The sequence below is a fragment of the Ovis canadensis genome, chromosome 8, assembly GCF_042477335.2.
Source record: "Ovis canadensis isolate MfBH-ARS-UI-01 breed Bighorn chromosome 8, ARS-UI_OviCan_v2, whole genome shotgun sequence".
NCBI classification, from domain to species: domain Eukaryota; kingdom Metazoa; phylum Chordata; class Mammalia; order Artiodactyla; family Bovidae; genus Ovis; species Ovis canadensis.
Window position 1 is genome coordinate 65,745,263 of NC_091252.1, and position 12,600 is coordinate 65,757,862.

Sequence of the window (12,600 nt, forward strand, 5' to 3'; positions counted from 1 at the left end):
TAGGTTATTGTTTGTGGTGAAACAATATTCTAAAACTGTTCACATTTTCTTTTGGAAATGTCTTAGAACACATTACCCAAATACCTCTTATTATGCAAATGTAAAAAGAAAATACTGACTTGAGATCCCTGGTTTCAGAATGGATCCTCTCTGTCTATAGAGAACAAGCAACACTTGGCAAGAATTAGATGAATAATATTCTTAATCTGGAAACAAGGCTGACTTTTCTTTCTTTCTTTTTTTTTTTTTTGATAATTGTTTTCTCTTAAGATATTTATGCTTTCCACCTTGGTTTGGTTTCAAAAAGCCCACTGATGGTCAGGCACCAAGACCTTAGGACTTTTAGCACTTTTTTAACACCTTGTAGAGAAGAAACATAAATAGCCAGATGATACAGTAAATTTTAGAAATGTGTGAATTCTATTCCCCAGATTAGAATAAGAGGGAAATTAATTCAGAGAGACTGATGTAACAAAAAGAGAACAGAAACTCTTGCTATTATTGCTACAGCAACGTAGTATTAACTCCTCAAATGAAAGAGCTTCTTTAAAAATATGTACATATGCACAGTGAAATATTACTCAGCCATAAAATGGAACGTATTTGAGTCAGTTCTAATAAGTTAGATGAACCTAGAGCCTATTATACAGAGTGAAGTAAGTCAGAGAGAGAAAGACAAATATCGTATACTAACACATATATGTGGAATCTAGAAAAATGGTTCTGATTAATTTGTTTGCAAGGCAGCAATGGACAAACAGACATACAGAACAGATTTATGGACATAGGGAGAGGGGAAGGGAGGGTGAGATAAATAGAGAGAGTAACATGGAAACTTACATTTCCGTATGTAAAATAGATAGCCAATGGGAATTTGCTGTATGTCCCAGGGAATGCAAACGGGGCTCTGTAACAAACTAGAGGGGAAGGAGATGGGAGGGAGGTTCAAGAGGGAGGGGGCATATATACACCTATGACTGACTCATGTTGAGGTTTGATGGAAAACAACAGAATTCTGTAAAGCAATTATCTTACAATTAAAAAATAAATAAATTTTAAAATATATGTAGGGTTAATAACTGAGTTCTGTCAATGGGGTATGTATATGTGTGTGTTTGTGTGTGTGTGTGTGTGTGTGTGTGTGTGTGTGTGTTCACAGGAGCGCACAAACTCATAGGTGGGAAGCGCTATGATAAATTACATTCTATCATTACTTTAAAAACAAACTCCTCTTCCTTTACAGAATTGTCAACATCACACTGCTGGTGACTTTTGTGAACGATGTGCTCTTGGTTATTATGGCATTGTCAAGGGATTGCCAAATGACTGTCAGCAATGTGCTTGTCCTCTAATTTCTTCCAGCAACAAGTAAGACTGAGAAAGATTACCATATTTCCCAATCAGTAACACCATCTGTGTAGCACATGGACTTTTCTGTGATTTAGCTATTTTTTTCATGTAGATAAAAATCTCAATTTAAGATTGATTTTTTAAACAATATAAAAACATAACAAAAGTGAGCACTTAATACTCTATGGTTCCTTTTTCCTTTAAAACCCTGTCCCAAGTAAATAATGCTTATTAATTAAAATGTAAATAACCAATGTTAACATATATTTATGAAATAAATGATTTATGTACAAATGTGTATAATCTCATAAGTTTTTAGAAAGACCTAGTGTTTTCATATAATTCTGCAATGACTTCAGCTATGAGGGATTGTTTGATGCATATTATATAAATTTTGTAGCTGTTTCCATTCATTTTCTGTGTTTAATTCATGACTGATAAGAATTATCAGGCAGATGATTGAAAAATAATACAGTTACAGCAAGATGACTTATTGTTATGCTCCAAAATAAGTCAGTATCTCCCAGAATCACAGCCCCCTTTCTGTTAAGATAATCCAAGCTTGGTACCATGGAAACACAGCCATAAGGGGAAACAAATGCAGGCGTATTTCAGTGCTGTCAGAACATTCTGCATTGGTTTATGTATTGATGAAAACCCCTAGGTGTTTTCACTTACCTTTTTGCTAAGACAGTCTGCACTTTCTTCTAAATGATTTATAGAATTCAATCCCTACATGGTAGGCTAATTTTTTCTCTAAGAATTTGCTTTTGAAGGAATGTAGGGCACTTTGTTCAGAATTAGAATCCTAGACACCATATCTTTAGTATATAAGAACCATAAAGCAACTCAGATGAAGAGATAGTTCTACCTATTCCAAGTTGTGGGTTTTTTTTTCCATCTTTGGCTTTGTTTACATTTTGAAAACATTTTCATGTAATTATCTCCCTTTCCTCTGCAAGCATCCCTTTTTGGTTGAACAGAGCATAAGTCTTGCATAGGATATCAAATGTGAATTTTTAGATAAATGGGATATTGATGAGGATAAAATACATGATCTTATAATTCATTGAGCAAAAGTGGTTGGTGTGTGAGATATATTATTTTCATCCTCCTTTCTCTAATCTACCTCTGATGAACAGATCTGTACAAGAGAAAGGTATTTATTTTATGGGTTATTAAAATGGGAATTAATAATTAATTGATAATTTACAGTGAACTATAACAAAAGCTACAGGATATAAAAAAAAGAAGCAAAACATCTCTTGGAGAGGCTCACAGTTAAATGGGTGTCTCGAGAGAGGTCGACTTAGATTTAAAGGAAATTTGAAGGCACAAAGTACCACACTTGATTTTGGAAACTTAAAGAATATATTAAAAATTAATAATATTAATAATAAATTTTTGGCTTCCTAGGTGGCTCAGTGATAAAGAATCCACCTGCCAATGAAGGAGCCACAGGAGACACAGGTTCTATCCCTGGGTAGGGAAGATTCCCTGGAGGAGGAAATGGCAACCCACTCCAGTATTCTTGCCTGGAGAATCCCATGGACAGAAGAGCCTGGCAGGCTACAGTTCATGAGGTCACAAAAAGTTACAACTGAGCACACATAATAAATTTTAAATTTATTTAAATTATTAAATTTACAACAGATTGAAGAGTTTTTACTGGCAGAGATAGTAGAAAATTTACAGAGTAAAAGCTTAGAAGCAGGAAACACAAATCATGTTTAAGAACCAGTAAGAGTTTGGAGCATGGGTTCAAATAGAATTTTATAATTACAGATGAATGAATAAAAGAATGGAAGCCATACTGTAGAAATGCTTGAATACCAGTCTAAGAAATTGCTATTTAATTTTCTATGTAATGAGGAAACACTACAAATTTTTATTTAAAATAAAAGATTAATGTGATCAGAGCCACAGTTTAGGAAGACTGTTATGATGGAATTGAGTATAATGAACTGAAACAGGAAAATAAGAAAAGCAAAGAGACTAATTAAAAAGCTATTGCACTAGCTTAGGCAAAAGATAATTAGAACCTAAAAAAGGTAATAGCAACAAAAACAGAGACAAAGGGATGGATGTGAGGAAAACACAAGATAGATTGTTGAATGTGACTCTATAGAACTGATAACTAATTAGATATGACAGGTTTAGGCAAGGCAGGAGTTGAAGCCAGGGCTCTGTAGCCAAATTGAGCTCCAATGGTAGTCATTAACAGAAATACGAAAACCGGAAATTGTTAGAAATTGTTAGAAAATCTTACTAATTTTCATGCAGAAAGATTTCCTGTCTTATTTCCTTATACTAGATCACATTATTTTGTATTTAAAGTAAAATGTAGTTTGAAATCCATATGTAAATTACAAAAGACAGTCTTTATTTTAAGTGAAACATCTATTCACACTTAATGCATTGAAATGCCAATGGCAATTTGAGATGTTATAAAAAAAAATTAAATTGCTTTTGTGTCCCCATTTTTTTTAACCTGAAAGATATTCAATAATACTTATTCTACTATCTGACAAATATGCAGGAATTCTCATCATGTTTTTATTTTAATTCATGAAAAATAGCACCCTTTTTCTGGATGTCTGATATTTTCATGACTGTCATATAATTATTAAAACTTCACAGTTTTAACATGGTCAGCCTCATGCATTGTTAATTCATCAAGAAACAACCATCTGTATTTGGTAACTATTATTAGTAAAATTTAGTTGTGATATCCTACCCTTGAATGTTGTTCAATCATTAAGTCATGTCTGACTCATTGCAACCCCATTGACTATAGCCTGCCAAGCCCCTCTGTTCAAGGGATTTTTCCAGACAAGAATACTGGAGTTGAATTCCCATTTCCTTCTCTAGAGTATCTTCCTGACCCAGGGATCAAACTCGCATCTTTTTGCAGGCAGAATCTTTACCACAGAGGCACCAGGGAAGCCCATTACCCTTGGATAGGAACTTATAGTTAAAATATGACATTTGTAACCATCAAAAAACAGTTCCAATCACCTAGATATTAGATAGAATTGCTTAAATTTATAAAAATAAATAAGTCAAATGATTTTTTCAATCTTTTTTTTTTTCTGATTCAGTTTCAGCCCATCTTGTATCATGGAAGGCCTGGATGGTTACCGCTGCACAGCTTGCCCGCGGGGATATGAAGGAAAGTACTGCGAAAGGTATGAACAGTTATGAGACATAGAGAGCGATGATGCATAGAGATCATATAACAAAGGATCATAGTAGAAAAGTATTCATTATTTTTATAATGTCATTTTTCATGTTCTCTCATAGTTTATAAGCTTTCAAAAGTAGTTTTCTATCTTTAGAGTTTATCCAAAGAAAGTTTATATTTTAGCACATATATATATATATACATACACACCATAATATAGATTGGAAGGGAGAAAAAGAGCATTTGACAAGAACAAATAAATCAATTTCAAAATGTTATGTGTAGTTAATGATAACAAAAGGCTGGTGATACATAGTTCTAATTTTAGTTCATTGGGAAATATTGGTGGGCACTTACTGCATGCACGTTACTATTCTGAGAACTCTGGCACTACATCAGCCAGTATATACATAATTCAGAATATAAATTGTATCAAGCATTCTTAATTAGCACAGTCCAAATATTAAAGTGTTAATTGGTTCTCCTTTTCAACATACATACAAAAAATATTTAAAGGCTTCCTCTCACCATATTTTTTACAAATTCTAATAATGCATGTATTTAGTTATCAGTTGAGCTATTTCAAATCCTAAAGATTGATGCTGTGAAAGTGCTGCATTCAATATGCCAGCAAATTTGGAAAACTCAGCAGTGGCAACAAGACTGGAAAAAGTCAGTTTTCATTCCAATCGCAAAGAAAGGCAATGCCAAAGAATGCTCAAATTATCACACTATTAAACTCATCTCACACACTAGCAAAGTAATATTCAAAATTATCCAAGCCAGGCTTCAACAAAACATGAACTGTGAACTTCCAGATGTCCAAGCTGATTTTAGAAAAGGCAGAGGAACAAGAGATTAAATTGCCAACATCCACTGGATCGTTGAAAACACAAGAGAGTTCCTGAAAAACATCTATTTCTGCTTTATTGACTATGCCAAAGCCTTTGACTGTGTGGATCACAATAAACTGTGGAAAATTCTGAAAGAGATGGGAATGCCAGACCACCTAACCTGCCTCTGGAGAAATCTATATGCAGGTCAGGAAGCAACAGTTAGAACTGGACATGAAACAACAGACTGGTTCCAAATAGGAAAAGGAGTACGTCAAGGCTGTATATTGTCACGCTGCTTATTTAACTTATACACAGAGTACATCATGAGAAACGCTGGGCTGGAAGAAACACAAGCTGGAATCAAGATTGCTGGAAGAAATATCAATAACCTCAGATATGCAGATGACACCTACTTATGGCAGAAAGTGAAGAAGAACTAAAGAGCCTCTTGATGAAAGTGAAAGAGGAGAGTGGAAAACTTTGCTTAAAGCACAACATTCAGAAAACAAAGATCATAGGCACTGATCCCATCACTTCATGTAAAATAGATAGGGAAACAGTGGAAACACTGGCAGACTTTATATTTTTTGGCTCCAAATCACTCCGGATGATGATTGCAGCCATGAAATTAAAAGATGCTTACTCCTTGGAAGAAAAGTTATGATCAACCTAGACAGCATATTAAAAAGCAGAGACATTATTTTGCTAACAAAGGTCCATCTAGTCAAAGCTGTGGTTTTTCCAGTAGTCATGTATGGATGTGAGAGTTGGACTATAAACAAAACTGAGCACCAAAGAATTAATTCTTTTGAACTGTGTTGTTGGAGTAGACCTTTGGGAGTCCTTTTCACTGCAGATGGTGACTGCAGCCATGAAATTAAAACACGCTTACTCCTTGGAAGAAAAGTTATGACCAACCTAGATAGCATATTCAAAAGCGGAGCCATTATTTTGCCGACTAAGGTCCATCTAGTCAAGGCTATGGTTTTTCCTGTGGTCATGTATGGATGTGAGGGTTGGACTGTGAAGAAAGCTGAGCACCGCAATATTGATGCTTTTGAACTGTGGTGTTGGAGAAGACTCTTGAGAGTCCCTTGGACTGCAAAGAGATCCAACCAGTCCATTCTGAAGGAGATAAGCCCTGGGATTTCTTTGGAAGGAATGATGCTAAAGCTGAAACTCCAGTACTTTGGCCACCTCATGCGAAGAGTTGACTCATTGGAAAAGACTTTGATGCTGGGAGGGATTGGGGGCAGGAGGAGAAGGGGATGACAGAGGATGAGATGGCTGGATGGCATCACTGACTCAATGGACATGAGTCTGAGTGAACTCCGGGAGTTGGTGATGGATAGGGAGGCCTGGCATGCTGCGATTCATGGGGTCGCAAAGAGTCGGACATGACTGAGTGACTGAACTGAACTGAACTGGACTGCAAGGAGATCCAATCAGTCAATCCTAAAGGAGATCAGTCCTGAGTGTTCATTGGAAGGACTGATGTTGAAGCTGAAACTCCAATACTTCGGCCACCTGATGCAAAGATCTGACTCATTGGAAAAGACCCCAATGCTGGGAAAGATTGAAGGCAGTAGGAGAAGGGGACAACAGAGGATGAGATGGCTGGATGGCATCACTGACTCAGTGGACATGAATCTGAGTAAATTCCAGGAGTCAGTGATGGACAGGGAGGCCTGGCATGCTGCAATCCATGGGAAAGAGTTGGCCATGACCGAGTGACTGAACTGAACTGAGCTGTAATTACTAAATGGAATGCTAAGAGAAATATCAATAACCTCAGATATGCAGATGACACCACCCTTATGGCAGAAAGTGAAGAGGAACTAAAAAGCCTCTTGATGAAAGTGAAAGTGGAGAGTGAAAAAGTTGGCTTAAAGCTCAACATTCAGAAAACGAAGATCATGGCATCTGATCCCATCACTTCATGGAAATAGATGGGGAAACAGTGGAAACAGTGTCAGACTTTATTTTTTGAGGCTCCAAAATCACTGCAGATGGTGACTGCACCCATGAAATTAAAAGACGCTTACACCTTGGAAGAAATTCAAAAGCAGAGACGTTACTTTGCCAACTAAGGTCCGTCTAGTCAAGGCTATGGTTTTTCCTATGGTCATGTATAGATGTGAGAGTTGGACTGTGAAGAAGGCTGAGTGCCGAAGAATTGATGCTTTTGAACTGTGGTGTTGGAGAAGACTCTTGAGAGTCCCTTGGACTGCAAGGAGATCCAACCAGTCCATCCTAAAAGAGATCAACCCTGGGATTTCTTTGGAAGGAATGATGCTAAAGCTGAAACTCCAGTACTTTGGCCAGGTCATGCGAAGAGTTGAGTCATTGGAAAAGACTCTGATGCTGGGAGGGATTGGAGGCAGGAGGAGAAGGGGACGACAGAGGATGAGATGGCTGGATGGCATCACGGACTCAATGGATGTGAGTCTGAGTGAACTCTGGGAGTTGGTGATGGACAGGGAGGCCTGGCGTGCTGTGATTCATGGGATTGCAAAGAGTCAGACACAACTGAGCAACTGAACTGAACTGTAATACAAATGGCAAGTTAAGAAACACAGTTCTACATCAAAGAACTCCTGATTCCAGGGAAAATTAATAGAAAAGAGCTCACCCCAAAATCTCGATACCTACACTGAAACCGAGCTCCACCCAAGATCCAACAAGTCCCAGGGCAAGACATAATGACAATAATTTTCCAGCAAAGCAGGAACACAGCCCTGAGCATTAAAAGACAAGCTTCCCAAAGCCATGCCAAACCCATAGACACCCAACTCACTACTGGACACTTCATTGCACTCCAGAGAGAAGGGTTCTACCCACCAGAACAAAGACTTAAGATCCCCTGACCAGAAAACCTTGACAAGCCCCTAGTCCAAACCCACCCACAGGGATCAGGTTCTACAATAAAGAGGAACCACAAACTTCCAGGCTACAAAAGGGCACCCCAAACACAGCAATCTGAACAAAATGAAAAGGTAGAGAAATATTCAGCAGGTAAAGGACTATGATAAATGCCCACCAAACCAAACAAAAGAAGGGGATATAAAGAGTCTTCCTGAAAAAGAATTCAGAATAATGAAAGTACAGATGATCGAAAATATTGAAAACAAAATGGAGTTACAGATAAATAGACTAGAGACAAGGATTGAGAAGATGCAAGAAATGTTTAGCAAGGACCTAGAAGAAATAAAGAAGAGTCAATCAATAATGAATAATATAATAACTGATATCAAAAGCACTCTGGAGGGAACCAACAGTAGAATAAATGAGGCAGAAAAAAGGATAAGTGAGGTAAAAGACAGAAAGATGGAAATAAATGAAGCAGAGACAAAAAAAGAAAAAAACATTAAAAGAAATGAAAACAACCTCAGAGACCTCTGGGTCAATGTTAAACACCCCAACAAATGAATCATAGGTGTCCCAGAAGAAGACAAAAAGAAAGAGCATGAGAAAATACTTGAAGAGATAATAGTTGAAACCTTCCCTAAAATGGGGCAGGAAATAGCCAGGCAAGTCCAAGAAACCAGAGTCCCAAACAAGATAAACCCAAGGCAAAACACTCCAAGACACATCTTAATCAAACTAACAAATATCAACCACAAAGAGCAAATATTAAAAGCAGCATGGGAAAAGCAACATATTATACACAAGGGGATCCCCATAAGGATAACAGCTGATCTTTCAAAAGAAACTCTTCAGGCCAGAAGGGAATGGCAGGACATACTTTAAGTGATAAAAGAGAAAAACCTACAACCCAGATTACTATACTTAGTAAGGATCTCATTCAGATATGAAGGAGAAATCAAAAGCTTTATAGACAAGCAAAAGCTGAGAGAATTCAGCATCACCAAACCAGCTCTTCAACACATGCTAAAGGATCTTCTCTAGACAGGAAGCACAGAAAAGATTTATAAACTCGAACCCAAAACAACGAAGTAAATGGCAATGGAATCACACTTACCAATAATTACCTTAAATGTAAATGGGTTGAATGCCCCAACCAAAAGACAAAGACTGGCTTAATGGATAAAAAAACAAGACCCCTATACAATAGACCACGTCAAACCAAGGGACACATACAGACTGAAAGTGAAGGGCTGAAAATGGATATTTCATGCAAATAGAGATCAAAAGAAAGCAGGAGTAGAAATACTCATTTCAGATAAAATAGACTTTGAAATAAAGGCCGTGAAAAGAGACAAAGGACACTACATAATGATCAAAGAATCGATCCAAGAAGAAGATATAAAAATTATAAATATATATGCACCCAACATAGGAGTCAATATGTAAGGCAAATGTTAACAAATGTGAAAGGGGAAATTAACAGTAACACAATTATGGTAGCAAACTTTAATACCCCACTCACACCTATGGATAGATCAACCAAACAGAAAATTAGTAAGGAAACACAAGCTTTAAATGATACCAGTTAGCCATAATTAATATCTATAGGACATTTCATCCGAAAACAAAGAATTTCACCTTTTTCTCAATGCACACAGAACACTCTCCAGGATAAATCACATCCTGGGACATAAATCCAGCCTTGGTAAATTCAAAAAAATTGAAATCATTTCAAGTATCATTTCTGATTACAATGCAGTAAGATTAGATGTCAACTACAGGAAAAAAATACTATTAAAAATACAAACAGATGGAGGCTAAACAACACACTTCTCAACAACTCACAGATAACCAAAAGAAATCAAAATATGCATAGAAACGAATGAAAATGAAAACATGACAACCCCAAACCTGTGGAATTCAGTAAAAGCAGTGCTAAGAGGAAGGTTCATAGCAATACAAGCTTACCTCAATAAGCAAGGGGAAAATCAAATAAATAACCTAACTTTACACCTAAAGCAACTAGAAAAAGGAGAAATGAAGAAACCCAGGGTTAGTAGAAGGAAAGAAATCTAAAAAATCACAGCAGAAATATATGAAAAAGAAACAAAGGAAACTATAGTAAAAATCAAGAAAACTAAAAGCTGGTTCTTTCAGAAGATATATAAAATAGACAAACCATTAACCAGATTTATCAAGAAAAAAAGGAAGAAGAATCAAATCAACAAAATTAGAAATGAATATGGAGAAATCACAGAAGACAACACAGAAATACAAAGGATCTTGGACTACTATCAGCAATGATGTGCCAATAAGATGGACAACTTGGAAGAAATGGATGAATTCTTAGAAAAGTATAACCTTCCAAAACTGAACCAGGAAGAAATAGAAAATCTTAACAGACTCATCATAAGCATGGAAATTGAAACTGTAATCAAAAACCTTCCAACAAACAAAAGCCCAGGACCAGATGACTTCACAGTTGAATTCTACCAAAAATTTAGAGAAGAGCTAACATCAATCCTACTCAAACTCTTTCTGAAAATTGCAGAGGAGGGTAAACTCCCAAACTCATTTTATGAGGCCATCATCACCCTAATACCAAAACCAGACAGATGTGCCACAGAAAAAGAAAACTACAGGCCAATATCACTGATGAACATAGATGCAAAAATCCTCAACAAAATTCTAGCAAACAGAATCCAACAGCATATTAAAAAGATCATACATCATGACCAAGTGGGCTTAATCCCAGAGATGCAAGGATTCTTCTTTGCAAATCAATCAATGTATATACCACATTAACAAATTGAAAGATAAAAACCTATATGATTACCTCAATAGATGCATAGAAAGCCTTTGACAAAATTCAACCCCCATTTATGATTAAAAAAAAAAAAAACTCTTCAGAAAGCAAGCATAGAAGGAACATCAGTTCAGTTCAGTTCAGTCGCTCAGTCATGTCCAACTCTTTGTGACCCCATGAATTGCAGCACGCCAGGCCTCCCTATCCATCACCAACTCCCGGAGTTCAGTCAGAGTCACATCCATTGAGTCAGTGAGGCCATCCAGCCATCTCATCTTCTGTCGTCCCCTTCTTCTCCTGCCCCCAATCCCTCCCAGCATCAGAATCTTTTCCAATGAGTCAACTCTTTGCATGAGGTGGCCAAAGTACTGGAGTTTCAGCTTGAGCATCATTCCTTCCAAAGAAATCCCAGGGCTGATCTCCTTCAGAATGGACTGGTTGGATCTCCTTGCAGTCCAAGGGACTCTCAAGAGTCTTCTCCAACACCACAGTTCAAAAGCATCAATTCTTTGGTGCTCAGCTTTCTTCACAGTCCAACTCTCACATCCATACATGACCACAGGAAAAACCATTGCCTTGACTAGACGGACCTTTGTTGGCAAAGTAATGTCTCTGCTTTTCAATATGCTATCTAGGTTAGTCATAATTTTTCTTCCAAGGAGTAAGTGTCTTTTAATTTCATGGCTGCAGTCACCATCTGCAGTGATTTTGGAGCCTTAAAAAATAAAGTCTGACACTGTTTCCACTGTTTCCCCATCTATTTCCCATGAAGTGATAGGACTAGATGCCATGATCTTCATTTTCTGAATGTTGAGCTTTAAGCCAACTTTTTCACTCTCCTCTTTCACTTTCATCAAGAGGCTTTTCAACACAATAAAAGCCATACATGATAAACACACAGCAAACATTATCCTTAATGGCAAAAAATTGAAAACATTTCCCCTAAAGTCAGGAACAGAAAAGGATGCCCACTTTCACCACTACTATTCAACATAGCTTTAGAAGTTTTAGACACAGCAATCAGAGCAGAAAAAGAAATAAAAGGAATCCAGATTGGAAAAGAAGTAAAACTCTCACTGTTTGCAGATGACTTGATCCTCTACATATAAAACCCTAAATACGCCACTAGAAAATTACTAGAGTTAATCAATGAATATAGTAAACTTGCAGGATATAAAATAAATACACAGAAGTCCCATACATTCCTATACACTAACAACGAGAAAGCAGAAAGAGAATTTAAGGAAACAATCTCATTCACCATTGTGACAAAAAGAATAAAATACTTAGGAATAAATCTACCTAAAGAAACAAAAGACCCATATATAGAAAACTATAAAACACTGATGAAAGAAATCAAGGATGACACAAACTGATGGAGAAATATACCATGTTCATGGATCAGAATAACTGATATAGTGAAAATGAGCATACTACCCAAAGCAGTCTGTAGATTCAGTGGAATCCCTATCAAGCTACCAATGGTATTTTTCATAGAACTAGAACAAATAATTTCACAATTTTTATGGAAATACAAAAAAAAACTCAAATCACCA

At 36.7% G+C, this 12,600-nt stretch overlaps 1 protein-coding gene across 3 annotated transcripts in view; it reads left to right on the forward strand.

The window, feature by feature from the left end:
* LAMA2 (laminin subunit alpha 2) overlaps positions 1–12,600 on the forward strand; it is a 681,429-nt gene that overhangs the window by 477,170 nt on the left and 191,659 nt on the right. For all 3 annotated transcript variants that reach the window (XM_069598353.1, XM_069598354.1, XM_069598356.1), the window contains 2 exons: positions 1,244–1,368; positions 4,452–4,538. In XM_069598353.1, coding sequence (XP_069454454.1) covers positions 1,244–1,368; positions 4,452–4,538 — 212 coding nt within the window. The remainder of the gene's footprint in view (positions 1–1,243; positions 1,369–4,451; positions 4,539–12,600) is intronic.